The following is a 27,544-nucleotide window of genomic DNA, read 5'->3' on the forward strand; positions in this document are numbered from 1 at the left end:
CAACCAACATTAGCAACACACAGAAATAAAGCAGATCATTTCCTCACTGTGGGAGTAAGTAAAAAAAAAATTATTGAAGTGATTTAAGAAAACAACATCTTTCAGGTCAATTAAAAGTTTGCCTTAGTGTTGAAATGGTCTTCAACATAGGCTGAAGTTTTTTCAGGCGGCAGGGTCTGTGTTTTTTGGACATGATGTGATGAACCCAAGACAGCACTGTCATACTGCTGAGGAATTCTCCTCCCCAGCAGCAGCACTGAAAGATTAAATCTGTTAATCCTTTGTTGCAAAGCTTTTATTGATGGTGGTGGTAAAAGCCACAGAAATAGCCTCACAGGAACACTTTTTTTTTTTTTTTTTTTTCTACCTACTAACACCAAAAATACTGTAAGTACATCAAATTGGGTTCCTCTTTTTGTTCCTTAAAGGCTGTGGCTAACAAATGCAGCCAACTTTCTTAACTATGGCAAACAAAACTAACTTTCCCCAGTAAGGCATCACCTTGATTTCCCTTTGGAAACATGCTGATCTGGGTGGTTTCTTTAAAGATACACCAGGTGAGGAGCTGCCACACAGCTCACACTGCTCACTCACTGGGCTGCTGCTGCCCATTCAAAGCCTGAAGTGGTGTGCAAATAGTACTGACCATATTTTCACCTTGAGTATACTCAATCAAGAGACACTGTCAACTAAACTCTCAAGATCATCCTCCTTCTTCCCCAGATCCAGTGCTTTATGAAACTAGAGCCTAAATAAACTCCTAAAGATATTAATCTCATTAGGTGTGCAGGTGTCCCACAAACTGGGGCATGCTGAACATCAGCACCAAGCCATGTCCTGAATCAGAACTGTGAACACTAGATCAAGCCACCAGCACATAATCCATGTCTAAAGCGATAAAGGAAGCTCATGACCTTCTAGTCACCCTGTCCAGTTTAAGCACCTTTTGACCGTGCCATGACACGGTTTTGTGACAGGCTTTTGGGTTTTGACACAGTGCCAGAGGTAGGGATGATGTGAGCATAGGGCAGGGATGTGAGGACAAAGCTGTGTCAGACACCGGACTGAGCGGTGCTGAGGACCCCTCTGCACCCAAAGCATGAGGTATCCATGCAGTCCAACCCCTTCCCACAGGTACTGCTCTCGTTCTGCAAGTGGGACTTTCCAGCTGTCAGGTGCTCTTTGCCTCCCGACAATGGATCCTTCCCTCCGACCCTGCCCAGCTGTATTCCAGAGCAGCTACAACTATCCAGAATTTAAGTGTCAAAACGCCGAGGAATGTGTATATTATACACAAATATCTGCTCTATCAGGAGGCCATGCCTCGTTTGCCCTTGGCTCAGCTCGGGCGGTGCTTGCCGGAGGTGAAGCTCTCGTTGCTTTCCGCCTCCTGCCAGGCAGCGGTATCTCCCGCCTGGGGATGCCCTGGGCCGGCTCGCACACGCACTAATGCCCTTGCCAGCCATGCCAACGCTGCACAATTACTGCCAAAGAGCTCTTTTGTTCGGTTTTTCCTCCCGCGGCACCTCCGCATCCCTCCCTGTGGTACGGCGGTGTGAGCTGAGGAGCCGGGGGCTGAACTGCGGAGAGCTTTCGGGCTCGGGGCCCGGAGCCTCCCGCCGGCGGCGGAGGAGGATGAGGAGGAGGAGGAATCCCCTCCTGCCTCCTCCGCCACCGCTCCAGCGGAGCGCGACGCCTGCGCGGCCGCGGCGGTGACTCACACGGGGAGGTACCGGGAGGGACACACGGGGGTACCGGGAGGGGACACACGGGGGTACCGGGCAGCGATACACGGGGGTACCGGGAGAGGACACACACGGGGGTAGCGGGCTGCGCTCGCCGGGAGCCGCCTGGGCACACGCAGCCCACGCTTGTGCCGCGGCGCTGGGGAGCCGCTGCCCGGTCTCCGTCCCCTCCGATGGGTGCGGGCAGCCTGGCTGCCCGGCCGTGACCCCCGGAGGAGGCTGCGGAGCGCCTCGCTCCCTGCCGCGCCTGGGAATCCTCTCCGAAAATCCGGGCACGCCCTGCCAGGCTCGCCCGCCCTCCCTCCCTCCCGGGAGGTTTGCCGTCTGGCGCCTGGGAATATGCTATCCCGCAAGAGAAGTTGGAGTCACCATCCAGATCTAACTGCATCTACAATATATTTCCTTTCTTTCTTTTACATTTTATAAATAGTCCAGCCTTCCTACAGCTTTTTTCCTGGCCTGGTGACTCATCATCGACTCATCATACTTGTTGCTTCACTTAAATAGGGCATTGAAAAGTCCCTTGCATAAATGGAAAAAAAAAAAAAAAAAAAGAAAAAGAAAAAGAAAAAAAGATCCCCCAGCTGCAGATTAACAACTGACCACTTCATACTGAAAGACCTGAAGTAATTCCTGCTGTCCCATGGCTGGGAGGTTCATGCTAAGATGAATCAGTGCGAGGCAGAGCAATGCTATCTAGGCCAGCCAGTCTGCAAGTGCTCCTCCTTTCTGCCCGCCCTGCTTCCCTCTGGGTACTTCCAGGCGGTGACAATTCCTTTCTTTTCCTTAGCTCAGTGACTGGCATTTTTGACACGTGTACTGCGTTGAGAATTTCACAGGGATGCCACAGTTTTCCCTTTAATTTCAAGAAAATTGCATGACTCTCTTGCCAGCATGGTTTCCTAGCCGAAGCACATGGAGGTTTCACACCACCCTCCTGAGCAGCCAACAGCTTTGCTGGCAGCCTGGGAAGCTCCTGGGACACCTCAGCTGCAGCCAGGCGAGGACCCAAAGACATTAACTAACATCTCCCAGGCTTCAGGAGAAGAAGAGCCCCCAGTTCTGGACTGCTGCCAAGCTGGGCTGGGGGTTTGGTGCATTCCAGTGCTGGAAGGGAAGGTGAGCCCGTGAGTCAGGGCCAGTGAGGGATGCAGCCAGCAGCATCAATGAGAGGTTGAAGCTGCTCCAGTGCCCCCAGCAAAGGCTGCCATGGCACAGGGCTGCTTCGGGTTTCCTGTTCCCCAAGCCCTGCTCTGGCTGCAGAAGCTGGTGAAGAACCAGGAGCAGAGTGGTGCCAGAAGGTGGGGTGGCAGGGTGACTGTCACCTGCAGGTGGAAGGAATGTGGTACCAGTGGGAAACCTAATTCCCTGTGGTGGGAATTCCTGGTAAGGTGCCCCACGGCCTAAGGGAGGGGGGGCCCTCTTCCTAGGACTGCATGCAGCCACTTGCAGGTAGGAACAGGTGCTCTCATCTCCAGGAAGGCAGGAATCCTGACATCTCAGAGCACCTGCGTGGCACTGAGGGCAGGTCATGGTGGGGATAAGAAAAGGAAGTAAAACCACTTATGCTCAACCAAGAGCATTAGAGGCAGCTACTCCATAAACCTGCATAACAACCAGATGCCAGCAGCAGCACAACAGGCTCAGCTGTAAACAAGGGAATCCCTTTGGTTTTCCTAGCCCTCACTTCTGCATTTGCAGCCCCTACTGCCTCAGTCAGGATTACTTGAGGAATACTGATTACAGCTGATCAAGAGTTCTGTCTTCATTGAGCTGATTGCACAGCTTGTTTGAAGATGGCTGCTCTGTCCTCTTGTTATGCTGTGCCTCCTAAATGCCTTTTTATTTAGCAGCTGCTCCTCTGCTGTGCAGGGACTGGCAGTGTTACATCACAGCTGATGGGTGGTCAGGGGACTTGCTTTGTTGTTTGCTGGATGGGAGTTTCATTAACGTTTTGATAATCCTGCATTTTAGGCCATTAAGGTACTCTCTCTATCTTGTTTTTTCTTTCATTCCAGTCAGGTTGCATGCGGTACTCTCTCTTTTGATTTAAAGGAGGTGAGGGTTGCTCTTTCCAAGTGATTGCCAGGCAATTAAACATTAAAGGCTCTGTTTCCCAAGCAGAAGGGTTTTAACTGCCTGAGGTTGTTGCTCACAGTAAGTACCCCATGCCAGTTTCCTGGCTATCCCTGAGAAGGTCCCAGCCTTCACCATTAAACAAAGACAATTGTATGGAATTCAGCCCAGATTGCAATAGAGAAGTTTGTGAAGGGTCTTGGCTTTTTGGGGTTTTTTTTGTGTGTTTTTTCTTTTTGTTTGTTTGTTTGTTTTTTGTTTTTAAAGGTAGGCTTGACAAATGTCAGATCCTTTTGCCTGTGCTGGAAGCAGTCAGGAGATGAGGTGGGCGCAGAGGAGACTCTGTATGTCCTAGCTATTCAAAGCCACTTAAGTTTTGCTGAGGCTCTGGGGAATATTAGCTGAGGCAGGGTGTGCTTGTGCCTCTCCACAGCTGTTAGTGCATGGGCAGTCCCCACCACAGCTGTGTACAATTTTTTAGGAAGTTGTTGCCATGCAAGTACCTTGACACCTATCAAGACCTTCTGAGTAGTTGAAATGAAGTCATGGTAACAGCAGAACTTGTTTTCCTCAGACAATTATGACTTTCAGGGTAGACTACACAATCAACTATGAAGTTTCATCAAAACTGCATTATCCTAAAAAACCTTCCAAATTATTTAATGCACTTTATATGATGATTACCTGATTTATATCACAGCCCAAGAAGTTAGTTACAAAGTTTATCTCCTGTCCTCTCATTAACAAGATAGCTAAAGATGTGTTTTGCACTTGTTCTCTTACTGCCAAAGTATCACATTTTCTTTTGGGCACAACAGAAAGCATTCCAGATGCCCATATTCATACACATGGAAACTCTGTGTGACGTTAAATTACAATGTAAGACCCAAACCAAATTGTTCTAGCTGAATATTACTCTCCCTGACCACATGTTCCAGGAGAAGTAAAGTTTCCTGCATAAAATATGTGATACAGAACTAAAAGCTTGAGCCCATAATGCACATATTCATTCATCAATTTTCTTGACCTGATTTTGTGCTCCAGCTTTTCTAACAGATTGTTTCCTTGGTTATCCAAGTTTGTTTCCAAAGCAGACAAATGAATCATCCATTTACAGTAAAAGTGGGGAACTGCCAAGGGAATACCTGATGTCGCTGCATGTGGCATGCAAGTCTCAGGCCAGCTGATGATAAACTCTTTCCTGTCAGCTCTTTGGGCACAAGCCACAGCTGCACTGTGGCACCCACCCTGGCACAGAGGCTGAAGACACCCTGTGCCAGGATGACAGGACTGGTTGGATAAGGGTGTCTTGAAATAGCACTGCTGAATGGCAAAGCTCAGGAGGAAAAGCCTCAGGAAGCCGCACTCACCAGGAAGGATGGGTAGACAGGCTGCCCTGGTTCCTGTCTCAGCTGCATCTGGGGGTCCAGACAAGCTGACCCAGCTCAGGACCCTTCTATTTTTAAAATACATATTAGTTCATTCATAGAGCATCTAAGTCTCCCACAAATACTCCTGCTGTAATGGAAATCATTCTTTTCCAAACCACAAGGAAAAATGCTTGTTTTTTCCAGCCTTCTCTCCATCCTCTCTGGAGATTAAAATCCCTGAACACTCGCGTAGTGCTCTGGACATATGCAGGGTGCCCTGGCACTGCATTTCCCTACTGCTGATCCGTTTGGGTGGGATAAGCAGACCTCAGGCCCCCTAACCTATCCTGCTGATGCCAGTCCTGTGGCCAGAATGAGCTGCCTGTGCTACACCCGTGGCAGGCAGGCACCCTCAGCCTCCCTCTCCTGCTCTCCCCCAGTGCCAAGGGAGGGACACCAAGCGTGGGGCTGTATTGCTTTGCTTTGGACACAGGGGCTAGCTCCCTCCTTTCCCAGGACAATTTGTTGTGACACCCCCACTGCTCTTCCCTACTGCAAGCCGAGACATGGAATGTGTCTCACTCCAGCTCCTGTAATCCATGTCAGCACTGCAGCATCAACTTTTCTGTGTGTGCATCACTTCAGAGTGCAGTGCTAAGCAGCAAGCTGGAGGGTTTATCTATACTTCCAAAATCTTCTACCAAGAATGTATGCTATCTGTTGGATCCCTCTGGATTAACTCCCCAGAGCCAGGTGTCTGCACAGCAAATGACAGCCGTGGCCACCCTGGCAAGCCCTGCCACAGCCAGCGCCAGCCAGTGTTGGCATCCAAGTACTAATTGTGGGCGTTGCTGGGAGCGTCTTGGTTTGCATTTCTGTTTGGCTTCATCGTTGAACCCAAACAAGAGGAAAAAATATGAGGTGTGTCTTTGTTTTACATACAGGAATAAGGAGATTCTAATTATTTACAGCAATCTGTAGAAAATTCATAAAAATCAATCTTCCTACTATGCAGCCAAATTTGATTGCACAATAAAGTTAGCATTGAAAAGGTGTTTAATAATGCCCTTTCAACTACATTTTTCAGGTTAGCCTTGGATTAAACCCCAAAAGAACTGATGTAATTTCCAGCTGGCCTTCACGGTTAAGCTTTAAAAATGGCACGAGGTAAATTCACAACTATGACTCTGTCTTCAGCTGGAACCAGCCAGAAGTGCACTTCTTGCTGCTAAGTTCTGTATTTAGAGGAAGAAGCTATATTTTATTTAGCTCACAGCATGCCAGAAACAAGCTTTCCTCAGCAGCCTCCCAGCAGTGCAGCCAGTGGGTGGTCCCAGGGCACAGCCCCTGCATACCTCCAGAGTGTGTTGCTGCTCAAAAAGCACCAGCAGCTGCTTTTACTTCAGAAAATGCAGGGAGCTGAGATCGTGGCATGGAAACCCACTTTCTTCCTCCCTTATGGCATGGCAGCATGAGAGTGCTTGCCTAGAAAGTCAGATTTAAGTTCAGCTCCATGCTGAAAGAGGGACTTTAAAGCCAACTGCATGCACTGCTGAGGAGAGGGACAGGGCCATTGCACGGGCAGAATGCCAGGGGGGAGCTGGCACCTTCTTTATGCTCTTCTTCTGCAGGGCTGCAGCAGAAAATGGCATTCAAGGAGCAGCGTGTCAGGCAGAGCTGGTGAGGGGACCTCGTTCCTAGTCCAGTGGCTACTTGCAGATGTGAAAGGTCTCAGACCCAGAGCTGGTAAAATATGGCCATGAAATGAGAAATATCATGAAGCAAGATGGTGGAATGAGACTCACATCTCACATTTCTGGGGAAGGAGCCTCTCTTTTGCATTGGGCTAAGATGGCATATCCCACCTGGAACAAGAAGGGCAATGACTCACATGCTCCCTATGCAGGGCCTGTGTCACACAGGATAAGGTAAGGAGTGCCTCTGCCCCAAACCCACAGCAGGGAAGGGCATTGAGTCAGCATCCGTGCGATTGTGAAATTCGGGGATCCCGGCATGCAGGGATCGGAGCGGGAGGCACGAGAGCCCACACGGGCAGTGCCAATGGCCACCGCTGGCACGCAGGGGCAGCAGAGAAAGCAGACTGCCCAGCCTCTGCCCTGAGATAGGGACCCCAATTCCCTGCTCCCCTCCTGGCAGGGGATCCCTGCAGCCACACCTTTAACAGGGCAGACACACCCCCGGGCTGGAGCCCATCCTGGGGCCAGCACCACACAGAGCCCGCACTGTGGGGCAGCAGCCACCACCCTGCCCCACAGCCAGGCCAGCAGGAACACCAGCAGGCTCCTTCCTGGGGAAGGCAGTGCAATCACCAACATAAAGGAAATGCTTTTCACCAGAGTCATAACGGCCCACAGAGGCATGATTAGCTTTGCGTGCTGAAGAAAAGCAGGGGGATGAAACGCTGGGACAAAAAAAAACCAAAATAAACCAAAACAAAGATACAGAGTAGTAAGCACAGACTTGAAATTCCATTCCTGTGGGCTTTATAGTGCTTTAAAAATATTAAAAAATTAAGAGATGGTGTTCCATTGGTCAGGACAATTTTATTTTGAGGTTACGTTCCTTGCAAAGGGGTAAGTTCCATTATGAATTAAAAAAAAAAAAGAGGTCAATATTAAAGAAAATTGGTTTATTGTAAACAAAGTATAAAGTACAACATAAGAAATGTGCAAATCTTTAAAGTAGTCACAAAAAGCAGATCTAATACACTATTTTCAAACCATTCACTTTCTGATATGTGTCCTCAACATAATATGATAAAATACAAATAGTGAAAATTGATGCATTGTCACAAAAGCTGGTTTAAATTCTAGGCTGGTGTCTTTGCTGCCTTGTTTTCCACTTTGAATCACAACTTTCTAATTTAATACAATATATAATATATCCCTTTCAATTTTAGCATCAACTGCCTTTCAAAGAATAACACAATCAAGAAGCCTAAGATTCTTGGTTTTCTTCTTTAATCAACCAGAGCAGTTTACAGCTACCAAGTTTGTCTTCAAGGTGCCCCGTTATCCGCTCATGCCGAGCGCAGTGGGAAGGTGGAAAGGAACCCATAAGCAACACAAAAGCAGAAGCATCATGCGATGCCCAGGTACAACCAGCTGTAACAATCACAAAGCTTGAGAAGCAGCTGGGAAAACATTGCAAAGCTAATAACGATTCGGAAATGTTCCTGCCCTTTGGCTGCCCATGCACTGCCCCTGCATGCCCATCCCAAGCTCCTCTGGACACAGCAGTGTAAAGGTGGGTGTGTTAACCACCCCATGCACAAGGAGATGTCCAAAATCTCCAGGAGTCTGGCACCAAATCATCAATTATGAGGGGGCTGGAGAACGGTTAGAAGAAAAAGACTCCTACCAAGCAAAGGTGGCAGAAGTAGCAAAACAGATTTAAGCAGGTAGGGTCTGGGCTTTCAAGCCTGTGCCTGTACATTGCTGCTGTCCTTGTCTGTGCCTACTGAAGATGGACAACTGACAGCTAAAACTGGAGCTGGTCTCAGGCATGAGCAGCAAGCCCTAAGAAACACTTGCACAGGACTGGATCTAGAGCATACACAAGTGATTTGCAAAATTCAAAACTGGCACAATGTGGCTGCTCTGCTCTAGAGCCTTCCCTTCCTTTCTCTCCTCACCAGTGCAAAAGACACCCGCTACTCCAGTCAGCCACTGACCGGTTCTCCCAGCAACATTTTTTGTGACCGAGTGCAGGCTGCCTTCGCCTCTCTGTACTGCTGTCAGCAGCCAGTGCGGGAGCACCACAGACCGGGAGGAAAAGCCTTTTTTCAGCCAGCCTATCCCAGCAACAACAGTTAATTCCACCGTCTGCAGCTCCAGTCCTTTCACTGGGCGGTGGCAGACGCTGGCGGCACGGCTCCGTCGCTGAGCTTGCTCACCTCCATCTGCCAGTTTGGTAATTTCTTTGCCGACAAGTGGCGCCGCGCGTGCTTCGTGAGGTGGTCGCTGCGCATGAAGCGCCGCTCGCACATCGGGCACGCAAACTTCTTCTCGCCGGTGTGCGTCCTGCGGTGCCGGGACAGTTCATCAGAGCGAGCAAACCTCCTCTCACAGCCCTTCCAACTGCAACTGAACGGCTTTTCTCCTACAAGGGAGGAAATTACAGAGGAAAAAACCCAGTGAGTACTGAGCAATAAACAGTGCTGCCTAAACTGGCAGGATTTCACTTAATTGGCAGGAAAGTTTCTATTAAGGCAGCTGAGCCAAAAATCTATTTATTATACAGACAAAATGTGGAAAATTGTTTATATACTAATATTTAAGCATGCAGACTCACTATCTGAAAGGCTAAGTAGTATCAGTGAGGGTTAAAGGATCAAAAAGGGTTAAAGGTTAAAAATTCCCCGGAACCACATTGTTTGAAATGCTCTTCGCATCTCAAGACAGCTGATTTTAACACTCAGCTCCAAGTAAACTGCGGATAATGATGACTCAGCATGCCCAAAATTCCCCTCTGAAGCACTGCCTGCAATGATGCTTTATGTAACTGAGCCTGTGTGAAAATACATGGAACTCCTTCTGCTACTGCAGTTAAGGGCTGAACCTGGAGAAGTTACTCTGGAACAACCAAGGCAGGGATAGTTTGCAGTGGATTCTCACATCCTCTCATAAAACAATCTCCAAGTTTTACCCTCTTCTGGCAAAGGCATTCCTGAGAAAAAGCCTACTAAGGCACCTTTAACTCTGGAAAGCATGTTCCACATTGGGCAAGGCCTTGCTTCCAGAGATGCATTACTGAGCACCTCCTGACACAAAGCGAGTCCAGCACAAAGTGCTGAGTCAACTTCCCTTGGGGAAATTCCCGTCAGAGATTAGGCAGCATTATAATGCACACTGGCAAAAAAAGTATTTCACTGCTGGCCCACAATTTGCTCAATAAACAGATCCAGAAATCGCTACAACTATAACAAGCTGTATATACAACCAGAGTTTTTCTACATTAGGTTTTAACACGCAGCAGCAGTAACCAACCTGTGTGTGTTCTGACATGAGCCTTCAAATGGGAGCTCTTGAAGTACGTTTTCCCACATCCTGGGTAGCCGCAAATGTGACTTCTTATTCTTGAAGAATCAGCCTGAGGAGTGGTTTTTGCTGTAGAAGGTACAAAGCCAGGAGCAGGGGCAATGGGAGAGAGTCTCGTGCCATTTGGACTTACAATGGGAGCCTTTGTGCCCTGCACAACGGGCTGGGGCACAACAAACATGACAGCACCTTTGGGAACCTGGGTGCCCATGAAGACCATGGGCTGGCAGAGAGCTGGCTGCTGGCTCGGGGCGGCGCTGGGCACCACGGCCGTCACAACGTTGTTGTTTGTGGGCAGTGGCACCATCTGGCAAATCACTGGCACAGGGGGGGCCCCGCTGCCTCGGGCAGGGGACAGCGGTGCTGCCACCGCTGGCTGCTCGGCTGGTTCAGGGACAGACTCCTCCTTGCTCACCGAGGGCTTTGCCGAGGGCACGGGACCAGCAGCTGGCTCTGCAGTTCTTCCTTCTGCCACTGACAGTCCGCTGGGCTCAGCGCTGGCTGCACTCGGTGCCACGGCAGAGCACAGCGAGGGCTCTTCCTTGGCGCTCTGTTTCCTGTTTGTTTCCCCCCAAGCACTGTCCTGGAATTTGAGCACACTGGCCGTTCTCACAGGGCAGGTTTTGTGATCACAGAGCTGGGCATCAGCCGTGTGCCGGATAACACTTGTCACTCGAGCCTTCAGAGGCCGGGCCGCTGGAGACCGCTCCGCTTCTCTCCGGGGTGTGGCCAGAGGAGGCTTGGCAGCCTCGGGCAGCGCCTTGCCGAGCGGATGGATCACCTGCGACATCTCCAAGTCCGAAGGGCTGTAGGGAGGGGTCAGGCACTGTGAGGGAGACAGGGACACAGTAAGGGGGGGTGCTAACAGGACATCACCGCATTAATCGTTACAAACAAGCTTAATTGTTAAAAACAAGCACACAAACACAAACTGGAAAACTTACAAATGCTGGTATTGCATTGAAGTCTGCTGCTCCAGGAAGCAAAGCCTCGTCACTTTCTTCTGACACGTCAGATGCAGGAGTTATAGGTCTCATTTCTGCATGCCTCTTGAGATCTGATTTCCAGTTACAACTCATAGAAATAAGGGCTTCTACAGCCTCATAATCACTTTTTTCAGGTGTATTGTTCCAGAAATACCTCATATCTCTCTGTTTTTCAGTCATCATCTCCATTTCTTACTCCTGTTTTGGTTAGAGGAAAAAAAAAAAAGAAGGAAATTTTAAATCTGAGGCTAAGTTTGAGTATTTTGCAGCTGCTTGTAAAAAGGCATTGCTAAAAACAAACAGGGCAACCTGTGCAAGATAAATACACTTAATGTACCTGTATTTTCCTGCCTTCTTCCTTATTTATGTAATATTTTTCTGAAGTTGTTAGCAAGGAAATCTGGCCATCCGATGAAAATTATAGTTACTTGAGACAAAAGAACTACTCTGGATCTTAAGTATGCTAAAGTTATTCTACGCTGCAAAGGCTGTGTCTGAGAACTTAGAAAAAACTTCCCACCCCCCAAAAAAAACTAAATCAGAGCTTCCTCACCATCCCACCCTCCTTCTATTTTTGCTTTGGAATCACACAGCCCTCAGGATTGTACTTATTTTGGCACATGAGAAAGGACCGCATTGGGGCTGATTCACATTTTCTTCGAAAGGTATTAGCAACAAAAAAAAAAAAAACGTTCCAGAAAATACTCAGAGGATCTCTCTCTCTCTCACACACACGTAGGTGCCAGGGAAATCACCTGCCTGCAGAGCCGAGCCGCCCGCACACTCAGCGCGCCCACAGCCCGCTCCGTGCGCTCCCGGCCCGGCCCTCACGCAGGGCTGTGGGCGGGGCTCAGCGCGGGCCCCGCCCCCGGCTGTTGGGCGCGCGCCACCCTCACCTCAGCGCACCCCGCCGGCCGCCCCCGCGCGCGCCGCCCCCGCCCTGCCCTATTGGTTCCCCCGGAGCCGCGCCGGGCGCCCATTGGCCCGCACCGAGCAGGGCGCGGCCCGGGGCGGGGCACCTGAACAAAGCGTGATCGGGCGCCGCCGCGCGCCGACCTTTCCCCCAGTTCCCCCGCGCGGCGCCCCCGCCTCCGGCGCGCGGCGGCGGCCGGCTGTGAGGGAGGGAGGCAGGGCGGGGGAAGGAGCCCGGGCGGGAGGAGCCGTCACCGCGGGCGGGGGCCGGGCTGGGGTCAGCGCCGCCACACCCGACGCCTCCCGCCGCGGGGGAAGGGAAGCGGAGCGAAGCGGCGACCCTGCGGGGAGCGGGTTACGGGGGCGACGGCCGGCTGTTCCCGCGGCGCCGCGCCGCTTCCCTGCCGCCGCGCCAACCATCCCGCGTGGCGCCGGGATCCCCCCGGCTTTCTCCTCCTCCCTCACCGCTGCCACTTGGTACATGCAGCCGCCGAGGCCAGCGCCCGCACCCGGTCGGGAACGCAGGCACAAGGGGCTGCACGGCGCCGGACCGGCGCTGCCAACAGGTTCTCGGCGGCTTCTGTCCCTCCCGCGGCTTCCCTCGCCGGCCGGCCCCGCGGAGGGCTCCCCACGCGGGCGGCGCTCCCACAGCCCGCCCCAGCACTCCCAGTCCCCCGCCGCGACTCAGCCCCTCCAGCCGCTGCCCCAGCCCGACCTCCCGCCCGCTGTCCCTGCTACCGAGGGTCGCCCCCGCACGTGCCCCGGGGATCCCCGTGCCGCATCACCCCCGGGGACTCCCTCCGTCCCAGCCGCCCCGACCCCCGGGATGCCCGGTTCGCTCACCGGAGGAGCCGAGCCCGCCCCGAGGTGCCGCCGCCGCTCTCCCGGTTTTCCTCTTTTTGTTCGCCGCTCCCCACTCGGGCGGCGGCGCCCCCGGGCCCGCGCGCGGGGGGGTGGGCGGGGCCTCGGCCGCCCGGGCCGCGCGTGATCGGCGGCCGCGCGGCGGCGTGGCCGGAGTGTCAGCGCGGCGTGTCCCCGCCGGCGGCTGAGTCAGGGCGGCCGCCCCCGCCCCTCCTGCCGCGCCGTGCCCTTCCCTCCCCTCCCCGGCATCCGTGTGGGAGCGGCGGGGGCGGCCCGGCGCTTCCTCCTGCATGAGGTCACACGGCGGCGGGGGAGGGAGCAGCCTCCCCGCTGCGGCCCCCGCTCCCCGCAGGGCTGAGGTGAAGCGGGGCCGCGGGCGGGGGGAGAGCGGCGCGGTCGTTCCGACCTCCTCGGGCCTCTCTGGCCCATCGCCGCGGCTGGGCGCGCCCGCGGGACCGCTGCTGTGTCCCGGCAGCACCCTCGGGCTGGGGGAGTCGCTGCCACGCGTCGGGACCAGCCCGGTGTGCAGCATGTCCGTGTCAGCCCCGGGCGGTCCGCGGCAGGCGCGGTCTGAGGAGAGCCCGGGCAGGCCTCGCCCGCTGCCGCCCGGCCGGCTCGGGAGCGGCCGCGGCTCGGCCGGGTCACTGCGTTACCCCGCAGAGCCGTGCGATCTGCTCTGCTCTATGCGGGGATTAGGGCGGGCTCTTTCTCCCGTCAGAAAACTGTAATGAAAGTTGAAAGAGCGACTGTGTGTGGCCAGGACCTGAGAAGCCAGGTCCAGGCCAGGCTGCAGCTGTGACTGGTGTTGGGCTCTGGAAATGCTATTGATGCGTCGTTGTGGTTCAGTTTCTTTCCTCCTGCTTATTTAGCCTCACTTATGAGATTTACCCTCCTTCTCCTAAGCAGTCTAGCATCATTTGGTGAGAGCATTTTCCTTTTCTTTTTTTCTTTTCTTTCTGACACCTTCTTTGCCGCAGTCTTCCACAGTAAGACCAGTTATCCTCAGGGCCTCCTGAGCTGGTAGACAGGGACAGGGAGCATATTGGACACCCTGTAATCCAGGAGGAAGCAGTCAGAAACCTGCTGTGCCACTTAGATGCTTACAGGTCCGTGGGACTGGATTGAAAGCATCCTGGGGTGATGAGGGAGCCAAGCCCCTCTTCATCATTTATGTCCTGGCTAACCAGGGAGGTCCCACATGCCTGGGAGCTGGCCAGTGTGACACCCATCCGCAGGAAGGGCCAGAAGGTGGATCCAGAGAACTGCAGGCCTGTCACTAACCTCAGTGCCCAGCAAGGTTATGAACCAGATCCTCTTGAGTGCAGTCACTTGGCACATACAAGACAACCACGGGATCAGTCCCAGCCAGGATAGTTTAGGGAAGTCAGGTCCTGCCTTACCAACCTGATTGCCATTTTATGACCAGGTGATCTGCCTGGTAGATGAGGGGAAGGTTGTGGGTGTAGTCTACCCATAGAATACTTCTGAAAAAGCTGGCAGCCCATGGCTTGGAGAGGCAAACTCTTCACTGGGTTGAAAACTGGCTGGATGGCCAGAGAGTGGTGGTGAATGGTGCTACATCCATTTGGCATCCAGTCACCACCAGTGGTGTCCCCCAGGGATGAGTGTTGGGCCCAGTCCTGTTTCTTGTCTTCACTGATGATCTCAATAAGGGGATCCAGTGCATTTGTGGATGGCACCAAGTTGGGTGGGTGTTGGTCTGCTCTGCAGTAGGAATTCTCTGCAGGGGGATCTGGACAAGCTGAATCAGTGGCCCAAAGCCAGTGGTAGGAGGTTCAATAAGGAGAATTGCTCAGTCCTGCATTTTTGTCTGTATAACCCCATGCAGCACTACCTGCTGTGGGCAGAGGGTCTGGAAAGCTGCGCAGAAGAAAAGGACCTGGGGGTGCTGCTCAACATCTACTGAACATCACCCAGTGTGTGTGCCCAGGTGGCCGAGAAGGCCAATGGCATCCTGGCCTGTATCAGCAATAGCGTGGCCAGCAGGAGCAGGGCAGTGACCCTCCCCATGTGCTCAGTGCTGGTGAGGCCACACCTTGGGTGCTGTGTCCAGTTCAAGGCCCCTCAACTCCAGCAGGACCTGGAGGTGCTGGAGAGAGTCCAAAGAAGGACGGCTGAGCTGGTGTAGGGTCTGGAGCACCACTCTTGTGAGGAGCAGCTGAGGGGTGTTCAGCCTGGAGAAAAGGAGGCTTGGGGGTGACCTTATCACTCTCTAACTCCGACTAGAGGTTGTAGCCAGATTTAGCTCTTTTCCCAGACAACAAGCAACTGAATGAAAAGACAGCCTCAGGCTGCCTCAGGGACAGCTTAGGCCAGACATTAGGAGGAATTTCTTCACATAAAGGGTGATTAGACACTGAAATGGGCTGCCCAGGGAGGTCCTGGAGTCATCATTCCTGGGATGTTTAAGGAAAGATTGGAGGTGGCACTCAGTGCTGTGATCCAGTTGGCATTGGTGGTGTTCAGTCAAAGGTCTCAGATGCCTTTTCAAACCTAATTGTTCTGTCATTATGTCATTCTTCATGTCCTGTCCTTCCTCTTTTCAATGGTGTCATGATCCTCTTCATTCTGCTTAATTCTTCCCCATGTCAGCCAATCCCAATTGGCAGAAGGGGTCTGACAGCAGGTGATGTGTTCCTGTAACTTGCTGGAAAGCAAGGAAAAAAGAAACACCTGTCCCAGAGAGTTTAGTTATGCCTGAAAGAGGACAAAAACAAAACCAAAACAAAACAAAAAACCAAAACAAAAAAACACCAAAACCAACCTGAAAGAAATGAGCAGTTTCTTCAGCCTGAAAGTAGAAAAAGGATATAAATATTGCAAAACATGACCATAGATGTAAGTAATTTAAACTAATACTTAATCATTTCACAGACATGTATTGACAAAAAAGTGGTAATTTTATTCCCAGGAATACACTTTTTTAATAGATATATTGCTTTAATTCCAATATTTCAACTGATACATTGTAGAGATGGAATCTCTATTGGCTTCACAGCGGTACCCCAGACACACCTGATAGGTTGTGCTCTCCTTCTGTGCCCCCTTGCACCAGGCTGCCAGTGGTGGGATCCCTTTCTCCTTGCTCCTACAGCTGCCACAATTGGCTCCTGTAGGGAAACATGCCTTAGAGAGAAATCTGCATCTCCCATCTCCTCTCTCTGTTTGCAGCCTGGGTGTCTGCCTGACTTTCTGACAGATTTTATAAGATCCCTGCAGTACCTGCAGGGAAACAGACTGGCTTGACTGCCTTATCTAGAGGGAATTCCCAGAAGAGAATTCACTGCAGGATGATCCAAACTCCTTTCACTTATAGTAATAAACAGTTTTTTACAAATTACCCTATTGGATCCCACATCTCTGGGTGGAGAAATGAGAAAGTGTGTTTACTGTGTGCTAAACACTGAAACCAACAGGGAAAAAATGCTGATAAAATGTTGCTTGGCTCCCAGAACAGGCTGTCCTTTGCCAGAAGGTGCTACTGTCACACAAGGCACAGCTGGGGAGAGAGCTCCTGCCTCACCAGTGCATCTGCCCTGGCTCAAATAAAGGTGGTGGAACAAATACTCAATAGTTCTTGGTGAAATTCTGTGTTTGTTGTTTATGGCAAGTTCTGCCATAGTGGTTGTGATTGTAAGTGGTTTTATTTAAAACATTCCAAAATCTCATTTGAAACAAATTATTGCCACTAAAATGAAATCTGTAAAAGTTGCACCAGCCAACATGATAAATTCACTCACAAAACTAATAGTTTCTCTGTACATTCAGCAGGAAATTGTCACTTTTTCACCCTTACTTGTATGTAATACATATATACAAATATTTTACTGATACAGTTGGGACCTTAGTGTTAAAAATCTAGTTTCCAACATGTACAGAAGATCTTTAACATGAACTACTGTCACCATTTTTAGTTTGCTTGCTGTGGCAATGTGTTAAAGGTGTGTGCTGGACTGTTGGAAGGAGTTACAGTGATCCTGCAGTAACGTTCTATAAGTAAAGTGCTCTTTGGAGGGAATACAATTACTTTCATATAAAATGGAAAGGTGAAATTAGCATAGTTATGTTTAATCTTGATCATGTCCATTTCAGATTTGTCATAAGGGTGACTTTCAGCTTTGTAAATACTCTGGAGTTTTGGCCATATCTCTTTGTTTATGTGACGTGAAGTAAATTATGGTCCAGCACTGACAGCTATTGCTCCACTCTGCTGTGGTGTGACTTAGAGAAAATAAAGGGCTGACCTGCAATGGCAGCTCCTGCTTCAGGTGGCCTGTTCTGTTTTGTTCTCTTCCCACTCTTACTTCTCCCTCCCCTGTCCTTGCTTTACCTCCTTGCCCATGCTCCTGTTGGCTTCCTAGTAAGCCATTTCAGGTCTTTGTTGCAGTGGGTGCTGTGGGACTGCCCTTGGCAGCCCTTTCAGCAGTGATTCTCCACAGGTCCTCTCGGCTTGCCTGTCCCAGCTGCCAATCTCATGTGCCCCTGGCACAGACAGTGTTTCCTAATGCCCTTTAATGTACCTTCCTTTCCATGATGTCTGTACTGCTTTTGCTCCATGAAAGCCTCTCCCTGTGGCCTTTCTCAGTAAGCTGCACTTGCCAGAGCCTGCTCTGCATCACTTATGGCCATTCAGATCCTGCTGTCTCCTCCACCATTTCTGGATCCTCCTTAAAGTATTCCTCCTCCACTGACACCTCCAGCCACTGGTGTTTCCAGCCCTGCTTCCCCAACTGCCCTCTTTGCTTCTTTAAAACAGCTTCTTTCAGCTTTAATTTCCAGAGCAGCCCTCTGCAGCCACGCCTCTCTTCAGTCTGCTTGTCTGGTTACTCAGAAGCCTCTTGCTCATTCTCCCGTGTGAGAGATTCTTCTCACCCTTGGGCTCTGTTCCCACCATGTCAATGCTTGCCTGCTGCTGCTGTCATCCAGGTGCAGGGCCCTGCAAGTTTTGCATTGAGCACTGGCCAGCTGCAGTCAAAATACACAGAAAGACTGGGGTTGGACTGGTAGGTCAAAAACCTATTTCATTTCCCCTCCTTTAGGTCAGATCTTCAGATGAGTTCTGGGTTTGGCAGGGAGTATGGGCTCTGAAAAAGAGACTGCTTGGTGGTGTGGGGGATCGGGATGCAGATGGGGTGAAGGACTTGGTGAGAAGGTGGAGAGGGGGTTTGCTGTCCCTGTCCTCCACAAGCAGGCTCGACTGTCATCTCAGTGGCATGTCCTGTAGCTGTGCTGGTAGCAGCTGGCCTTGGCTCAGGAAAGAGCAGTCCTCAGAAGTGAGGAGACTTATCTGTTCCTTGGCTCCCACAGTCCACAGGAGCTTTGTGTCCCCTCAGAGACCTCCGGTCCCTTCTAACTGCACAGTCAGGAGTCCTGTGTGTGTGTTCATACGCTGTACGTTCTCCCCCTGCTCTGTGCTCTGCCTTTGAATACAGAGCAGAGCTGTCAAAGCCACCTCTCCCAAAAATAATCTCTTGCTTCAGAGGCTGGAAAATGTGACAGCTCATTTTCATATGCAGAACGATGCAGTGGGTGTCTGAAAGCAGCTGAGGCTGAGGGGGTGGCCAGGGAAAGGCAGCTCTGAAATGGCAGCTGGGGAACATGAGAGGAAGGACGGAAGGAAGGGAGCAAATGAAGAACAGGGAGGGGGCGGAAGGAGGGCTGGAGGCAGCAGACAGCAAGTCCAGGGCATGAGAGGGCTGTACAGTGTGGGGCTGTTCTATTTTCCCTGTCTTCTACTGTTCCTGTTCAGTTATTGAATTAGAAAAGTATCTCTGCTGCTACTGACAGCAATTGCCAAGCTTGATATATCAGATAACTGGGGAGAGGGAGCATACAGTCAGCAACAAGACAGCTTGGTGCTTTTTTCATCTCCTTTTTCCTTCATGCCCCATTTTCCTCACATATCCTAACCTTAAGAAAAATCTGCTTCATCCTGGTTCTTCAATTGTTTGTTGGAGTACTGAGTGAAAAACAGAACTTGTCATTAAGATTTCAGTTTATGGGTTTTACTTTGCTTTACCAGTCTGATTGCCAGATGGAGCAAATCCTGTTTGCCTGGCAGTGCCATGTTCCTCCCCAGCTCTATGTGATACTCACCCCGGTTTTTGTGTACGTGCATTTTACAGATTATTGCTCATGGCCCTTTGTCTCTGGAGCATTTGTGGCTGTGCCTGAGTCACTGCAGCTCCAGTCCTGCTGTGTCTGCTCAGTGGAAGGCTTCAGAGGCTGTCAGCAGTGTTGACGTTTGCACTGCTGCCATAGGAGACAGCCTCGTGGGGTCAGGGGAAACCTCAAACATCCCTAGTGAAGCCAAAGGGCAGGTGAGAGAAACTTCTTTTTTGGCAAGTGAGCTGTTTCCAGTGAAGTTGATCTTCTCTGGCAGCACTGGAAGCAGCTAAAGGATCACTGTCAATTCACAAGTATTTTCCATTCAGTTTTCCAGAGAAGCTGGGGATGTGGTTTTATGCCACCCAGGAGGAAATGTGTATTTCTTTAGGAAGATATTTAGGATTTTGACTGTTAAGCACTTGCTGGTTATTATGTATGCCTCTTACACTATATCTCAAATTTAAATTTAAAAAAGGCCCACTTATCCATCCTTCAGGTCATAGAATGGTTTGAGATGAAAGGGACCTTAAAGATCATCTGGTTCCAGCTTCCCTGCCACAGGCAGGGACACCTTCCACTAGACCAGGTTGCTCAAAGCCCCATCCAGCCTGGCTGTGAACACTTCCAGAGACAGAGTACCTTATTTTTCTGAGTGAGAAGCTAAATTGTCATGGCATTGGGACAATAAATTAGCGAAGAGAATTGGGAACGCAGCCAGTAATTTACTGGCCAGCTTTGTAACTGGTCTAGGGGCTGAGGCTGAGTCAGGTGAAACTACAGTCTCCTGAATCTCACCCCTCACTTAAGAAAAACAGCTTTGTTATCTGTGGCTTATCTTGGCTTTGGCATGCAAAATTAAGAAGGTGTTTTAAGTTGTTCCTTTATCCTAAGATCTTTGATTTCTACCTACAAATAAGCAAGAGTCATTTTCAACTTCTCATGACAGGACATCAAGACTGTAGGATAGATGGCTATTTTAGTCAGCACAGAAAGAAGCCAGGTAAGTAAATGATTGCTTCAATGCATCCTAAAAATTGTGAGAGGTTTTATACTCAAGTGTTTCAGTGCAGGATTAGGTTGTATGCCAACAAGAACTTTCCTTGGGTCCTGTGGCTGTGTTCCTTCTGAGGACACTGAGCAGGATGGTTGGTCCTGTACAGCTACAGCCCTGCTTCCATCTGTCTTTTTGGAAGGTCAACCAAAACAGGAGTCTGGTCAGCTCAAACCAGCCAAGTCACATATTCACTGGGTGCCTTGACCCAAGAAATCCTGGGAATCCAGCGGCAATCAGGAATTAATATTGGAATGATTTGTTGATTCTTTCAGTGCCTCCTATTTCACTTCCCATGGTGTGACCATGTGTTTATTTTTGTTTAGTATCTTGTGTGATCTTTCTTCACTTGTGCAATGCTGGTTGGGTTTGTTGATACTTCCAGTGAAGTGCAACACTGCTGTGTCACATGGAGTTTGTCATTTCACAACAATATAGGTATCTTTGGAGGCTGTGGAAGAGTGTGGCAAAGTGGCATTGCTTTTTTTGCAGACAGAGCTTGGAAAATATCAGAAAACACAACAGAGAATGTTTTCTGCTTGAGAGGATAACATACAGGTCTGTGCATTCCACCACTTGGAAAGGTATATTTAATATATTTCGAGTTCGTCATGATTCATTTAACTATTCAGTGTAAAACTTAACTGATCAATTTGAATTTGTGCTGCCAAAATCAGATACTTAGAAGCTGAACTGTCAGCCAATAAAGTGAGAAGCAGACAGCCTGTAAATGTTGCAGAATAAGCTTGTGTAGCTAACAAAGCCACCTGTTCCTGCTATGATCAAATAAATGTTTTTCCCAATGGAGGTGTTAGATACACATTTGTGTCCTTTTCCTACCAAAATACAATTTACTTGTTACACTGTGGCCTAAAGGCTGCTGCAATTTAAAATTATCTGATGGGCTAAATCCTAAATTACCGTCATAAAGCTATGAAGGAGATGAGGTGGTGGTGGTGGTATGGGACATAGCACTATAATATGAAAGTCAGCAGGGACACTTTGCCTTTCCTCCTAACACAGGTAACTGCCTTTCCATACCTCCCACTATAGGTATTGTCCTGGTTTTGGCTGGTATAGAGTTAATTTTCTTCCCAGTAGCTGGTACAGTGCTGTGTTATGGATTCAGTATGAGAATAACATTGATAACATGCTGATGTTTTAGTTGTTGTTAAATAGTGCTTCCCCTAAGTCAAGGACTTCTCAGTTTCCCGTGCTCTGCCTGTGAGGAGCTGCACAGAAGCCTGGAGGGAGCACAGCCAGGACAGCTGAACCAAGCTGGCCAAAGGGATATTCCAGACCATGGAATGTCATCCCCAGGTCCCCACACCATGTGGGTGTGGAATAAGGGGTGGAGAAGGTGCTGGCATTGGCTGCAGTAGAGTTCATTTTCTTTGTGGTAGCAGGTTTGGGCCTGTGTTTGGGATTTGTCCTGAAAACAGTGTTGATAACAGAGGAACAGAGTGATAATTTTCATTATCACTGAGCAGCACTAATACAGAGTCAAAGCCTTTTCTGCTTCTCACCTCATCCCCCCAGTGAGGAGGCTGGAGGAGGATAAGGAGCTGGGATATCTGATCCCAGGTATATATCCCAGAGGGATATCCCACATCCTATGGCATCATGCTCAGCATATAAACCTGGGGGAAGAAGAAGGAAGGGGAGGGTGTTTGGGGCAATGATGTTTGTCTTCTGAAGTCACCATTACATGTGATGGAGCCCTGCTTTCCTAAGGATGGCTGAACACCTGGCTGTCCAGGGGAGGGGTGAATGAATTCCAGATTCCTTGGTTTGCTTTGTTTGTGTTCCTATTGGACTCTCTTTGTCTCAGTCCATGAATTTTCTCATTTTTCTGATTTCCACTGCCAGGGAATAAGCAGTGGCTGTGTAATGCTGTAATGCTTGCAGGGTTTTAGCCATGACACATATTCTGATAGAAGTCATGGGATCTAAGGATCTTCTTTCCTTTCAATCTACCTTTAATTATTTTTGAACAATTGACTAATTTAATCTTCATATGACAAATGAGATAGAGATGTTAATAGCTCCCACAGTGTTAATTTATGAATGTGATACCTGAACCCACTGTCTTAGTTTATATTCAAACAAACAATCTCTAGATAGGAAAATTAAAGTGAAAAAGGGCAGGTAGTATGTCCTTCATCTGCTACAGACTAAACTGCATCCAGTTTGGCCCCCTGCAGCCAATACACTCCTTGTACTGTCAGCAGGCCCTGAGCTCTCCCATGTCCTGCTGCTGTCTCTTGCCAAATTCCTGGCTCACATACCACACCCTTGGCATCATGGTACAAAACACATCACTGACACACTGTTAAGCCACCCACTTGCAATTAGTAATTGATTTCCTTATTTTTCTTAAGATTTCACAGGAATTAAGGCAAGGGGCACACTTGTGAGACCCGTGGAGATCAAGGCCTTGTGTTTCATTTAAAGAGACATCATAAGACCCACACCTTTGCTGCTCACATAGTCCCTTAGCAGCAATATAAGGACTAAGCAATTCTACTTTAAATCTTTTGAACAATTCTGAAAGCCAGCTTGGATGTTCCTCAGTGCAGGTATCTCCACCATGAGCTCAGACTGGCATGTGGGGCTGCAAGGAGATAGATCTCTCTTTATTCTCCAAATGCACAATGTGCAGGGACGGTGTTGGCTTGGTCAGAGACTTCAGGGAGGGAACTGCTGTCAGTGAGGTTGCCCTCATGACCAGAAAAACTTGCCCAAAGATATTGATCAGCCTGCAAGATCCCAGGTGTAGCTAGAGATTGTGCAGGTTATACACAATGTGCACATGTGCCTGCATACCAAACCCTGTGTGGCAGCAGGCTGCCAGCATCCATCTGCTCCCTGAATTCTCCTCTCTGTGTCTCACTTGGCTCTTGCAGCTCAGTTTTGGGGACACACACTTCATTCCTGCAGCTCTGCATGGGACATTTGTACTTTGGTCTTGCAGCTCACTGTTGGAGAGTCACCTCTGTCCCACAGCTCATCCTTGGTCCTACAGACATTCACTCTGTGGGAGCCACAGTATCCTGGTTTTGGCTGGTATAATTTTCTTCTCAGGAGCTGGTACAGTCCTGTGTTTTCAATTTAGGATAAGAATAATGTTGATAACACACTGATGGTTTAGTTGTTGCTAGTGGGGCTCGCCAAAAATCAAGGGTTTTTCAGCTTTCTGTGTTCTGCTAATGAGGAGTTGCACAAGAAGCAGTAGGGAGCATAGGACAGCTGACCTGAACTGGCCAAGGGGATATTCCATACCATGGAATACCATGTTTGGTACATAAACTGTGGGGAATTGTCTGGAATCTGCCAGTCACTGCCTGGGAATGGGATGGGATGAGTATTGGACAGGGGTGGTAAGCAGTTGCACTATGATCACTTGTCTTTCTTGGGTTTATTTATAGCTCTTTTTGTTCCCTCCCTTTTCATTATATTTTTTTATTAATTTATTTTATTTTATTTTATTTCAATTATTAAACTGTTGTTATCTCAACTAATGGGTTTTACCTTTTTTTCCAATTCTCTTCCTCATCCCATGGGGTGGAGGGTGCAGTGAACAAACAGCTACATGGTCTTTAGTTGCCAGCTGAGGTTAAACCACAACAACAGTAAGAAGAAAAGGGACAGTATGAGCCTCATTTGAGGTGACATGCACAGTGGCATCCTGACCTAATGGAAGCTTTTCTAGAAGAGGGCACTGTCTTGTCTGTAGTAGAGAGGATATATTTTTCCCACTGGATCTGTGGTGCAGACTGAGTCCATGTAGCTGGTTATGGTACCCACAACTCTGCAGGGCCTGTGAGTGATGTGTTGGCATTAAAGGGCTGGCAAGCAGCCTTCTAAAGACCTCATCAATCTGAGTCTGCCTATGACTGCTGTTGCCCTGGTCCAAAGTCTCCTCTCCACGAGGGGAAGAAGGTCAGTGTCTGAAAGGGTGTAGATATGTAGTCATGTGTCTGTTACAAAACAGCCGTGGAAGGCTCCTGAGCATGGAGAGTACACAGGGAAGGCAGGGAGGCCTGGGCAGGTGGGCCTTGTGCTGACATGCTCCCCTTCATCTTCTCTGTAGGTGCAAATCATCTACTGCAAAGGATCCTTGTTGTCAGTAGCAGAGAACTGAGCCAGTTTGCAGTGTTTGACCCTGGGCTCACGGTTGTTCTTGGGTTTCAACAGCAAAGCATATATGTGCCCAGAGTCACTATGGGTCAAAATCATTTAAGATTAGGTGTTTATAACACAAGCATCTGGTTTTATAGCTCTTTTTATCATCAGTGAAGTGCTAAAAAATATAAACTACCAGGTCCAAGCAAGTTATGTTTTTCCCTGATGTGGAATGAACTACATTCTGAGGTCTGTTGACTCCATCTCCCTGATGATAATGGAAACCTGGGCAGCAACCACAGTGGGTGACTCTAGAAAGCAGGTGGGGTGAGGTGGATGCCACCACAAGTGCCCACAAGAGCCATCAGCTGGGCAGAGCAGAGTCCAGCTCCAGCGGGAGCGGGTTCTGGCTGTTTGCTGGCTGTTGGCATGCTGGTGTTACACACACGGCTGCAGCTCAAACATTGCACACACTGCCCTTTGCTGCCAAGAGACCTGGGGAAAAACTGAGGGGACAGAGGACACACTTTTAGTGATGGGCACTCACATTTAGAGAAGGTGGAAAGGCTGAGGGACTTGCAAGGGCACCAAGGAAGCAGAGAAGAAGGTATGGTGTAGCTATTGAGACGGGGCACGTAGAGGAGAGTTTCAGAGCCTGTAGGGAACCAGGCTCTCACAGAGCAGCTGCCTCAGGGAAAGCTTGGTTACCTCTATCCTGCACCAGAAGCCTCCATTTTGCCCCATTCCCCCTGGATGTGCTGCACAGCATGGCAGCTGTCACTTGCAGGTTTGCCCTGGTGAGTGGCTCTGTTCCTCCAGGTTTTCAGGAACGTGCTTGTCCATCATGAATCTCTTCTTTGGTCCCTGGCTCTGTCTCTTTGGGTGAAGCTAAAGGACTGATGTAAAAGGCTTTATGATCCCTTTGGTTTTCAGTCTCATTTTCAGAAGTATATCTTGTACTGAAAAATAATTTTAAAAGTCAGGAGACAGCCTGTGCGTAACTAGCTCCATTCTCCCAGGAGAGAATTGACATTAATTTCTCACTACTTCCAGGAACATTTGGTTTTGTAAAATGGTTTTTTTTCTTTTCTTTCAACATTTTTCTAGCATCTTCCTGATTCTGAGTTAGCTTAAGGTGGGTTTTGCAGGTAAGCTCTATTTCTGCACAAAGAGGATTGGCTGAAAATGGACTGATGTGTTCATTTCCATCACAGACTTTCAGGAAGCCTTTTCACAGGTGCTGTTGAAAAGTCACTGCTTTGCAGTAGTGGAAGGGCAAAATTATTCTTGCAAAATACTGTTTCATCTCCCTTTCTTTTAGGGACTGAAAATTGGACAGAAATGAAGAGGGTGCGATTCTGCAGCTCTTGATGCCAGTGCAATGAACTGTTTAGAGCAAGGACTAAAAAGCAATGGGAGAGAGGTGTCTACCAGAAGAAAGCTTGCATCTAGTTGTTAGTTTCAAGAAGCTAACAAGATGCTTTGGTTAATTTAAAGATGCCTTAGTTAGTTTTGAGAAGTTTTCAGGATGGTTCTGAAGACCATCTTTGTATATTTGATGGCACCAGATGTAAAACCCCCCCCATTACTGATGTTGTAATGTCTGTGTGTGTACATGTGTTTGTTTTGCAGCTAGAACTGTTTTAACTATCAGAAAACTCTTACCGCCCACTCTGTGAAGTCAGGGTCATGCACTCACCAGGAACAGTCTTCAGAGCCCCCCAGAAAAGGGCATTTCCAGCATCAATGTGGGTGTGGGTGGAAGAGAAAGCAGCAAGTGAGGGTCAGGGGGTTCTTGTGCCTGCAAAAGGCTTTGTCAGATAAAGTGGGGCACATTTTCCACACTTTTATTCTGCTTGTGTGTTCAGCCTTCAGCTGCACAAACCTGGATGCACCAGTGGTGGATGTTGCTCTCAGGGGTCCTGCTCACAACCAGTGAGAACTGTTGGGACCAGTGCTGGAACATGAGTGAGAAAAAAAGGAGGAAGGTGGAAGCCCTTTGGGTTCCTTTGTCCTCAGGAAGCTTTGATGTTAACCTCAAATCCAGGTCAGTCTCATGAGACAGTGAATGATCTAAGCTGTAATTTATCTGGAACATGTAATATCCATACAATTCTCCAGAAAGCTTTGCCTGCTGTTTGAGCTTCAGGTTCCCAAGACTTCCTGCTTCTGGTGAAGTCCTTGGAACTCCTGAAGCTGGTGTCACACCTCCTTCTCCTCCACCCCAGTGTTTTGTGTCCTGAGCTGCATTGTCACATATTGTCAGCCTGTCACAGGTTGGGTCTGTTTACTTAGGCTCAGTGAATTAAGAGCTCAGCTGTCATTTAAGAGCAACTGGAGGAGTTGCTGTCATAGAGAAATCAGTGCTGTACCCTTCTGATCAGCACACCCATGGAAGGCAAAGCTGAGACACTAAAGTACATGTATGTGAAATAAAACCATGTCTGGAAAGCATCTCCTAAATTAAAGAAACACAGCATAGCAACCCATGCTGAAGGAAGCTTTTTGGATCCAAAGTAGGATGACACAGGTGATACAGCAAAGACATGTTTTTAGGTGCAGATCTGCAAGTGGGCCTGCATGCACAGACCCCTCTCCTCTCTTTGGGATGGCTGTTATTGGCACAGTATCTGACCAGCCCAAATTCAAGTGGTGTGTGGGTCTGTTTGGTTGCTGAAGAGCTATTTGGCAACTCTGGGTGAATGCCCTTGGATAATCCTGCTGACACTGGGTGTTGGACACCTTGAGGTTTTAGAAACTTTTGGATCAAATTTACTCTTGTTAAATAAACAATGAGTATTGATTAGATCATATGACAACCCAACAGAGCACTATTTCAAATACCACAACTCTCCAGAGTTCATTTTTATGTATTTATATCCTCAGAATGCCTTGAAATGCTCGCTTTGGTCTGTGCTAGATATTTACTTATGAAGCTCCATATACTTTTATGTGCATAGACCTGTGCACACAGGATGATTTTCAAGGCTTCTTAAAGGATTTGCGTACTCACTTTGTTTGTTTTAGTTGAAGACTTGAATCCCTTAGGTGGATTTGAAAATCTTAGCCATAATTCTTTGCTTATCTTAGTATATTGGGGTAAGACCTTTTCCATGTTAAAATAATTTCTAAGTGCTCTTTTCTTGCTGCCATGAAATAAAAATGTGTTTAAGTGGAATTTTAAGAAGCAGTTGTTTTTCTAGACATATTAGTTTATTTTATTCATTTG

The 27,544-nt window shown here is 49.0% G+C and overlaps 1 protein-coding gene across 2 annotated transcripts; it reads right to left on the bottom strand.

Moving 5' to 3' along the window:
• Positions 1-7,820: 7,820 nt before the first annotated feature.
• KLF10 (Kruppel like factor 10) lies at positions 7,821-13,109 on the bottom strand. 2 transcript variants are annotated; one of them, XM_039706264.1, is made up of 4 exons: positions 12,993-13,109; positions 11,196-11,435; positions 10,201-11,077; positions 9,054-9,313 (listed from the first exon to the last, which is right to left on the bottom strand). In XM_039706264.1, the coding sequence occupies exons 2-4, from the start codon at positions 11,424-11,426 to the stop codon at positions 9,054-9,056; spliced, it is 1,368 nt and encodes a 455-aa protein (XP_039562198.1). In that variant the 5' UTR covers positions 11,427-11,435; positions 12,993-13,109. The 2 variants fall into 2 exon arrangements, with proteins under 2 accessions (XP_039562199.1, XP_039562198.1); XM_039706265.1 differs by lacking the exon at positions 12,993-13,109 and having other exon boundaries at positions 7,821-9,313; positions 11,196-11,426.
• Between the last annotated feature and the right edge of the window lie 14,435 nt (positions 13,110-27,544).

The sequence above is a fragment of the Passer montanus genome, unplaced genomic scaffold, assembly GCF_014805655.1.
Source record: "Passer montanus isolate IOZ18808 unplaced genomic scaffold, ASM1480565v1 scaffold19, whole genome shotgun sequence".
Lineage (NCBI taxonomy): Eukaryota > Metazoa > Chordata > Aves > Passeriformes > Passeridae > Passer > Passer montanus.

What these genes read in the sequence shown, in the direction of transcription:
- KLF10 (XM_039706265.1), bottom strand. Translation starts at nt 11,426, where the DNA reads ATGGAGATGATGACTGAAAAACAGAGAGATATGAGGTATTTCTGGAAC. An exon ending in TCAATGCAATACCAGCATTT is followed by an intron (nt 11,078 to 11,195) that starts GTAAGTTTTCCA and finishes TCTCCCTCACAG; the next exon opens with TGCCTGACCCCTCCCTACAG. An exon ending in TCATGTCAGAACACACACAG is followed by an intron (nt 9,314 to 10,200) that starts GTTGGTTACTGC and finishes CCTCCCTTGTAG; the next exon opens with GAGAAAAGCCGTTCAGTTGC.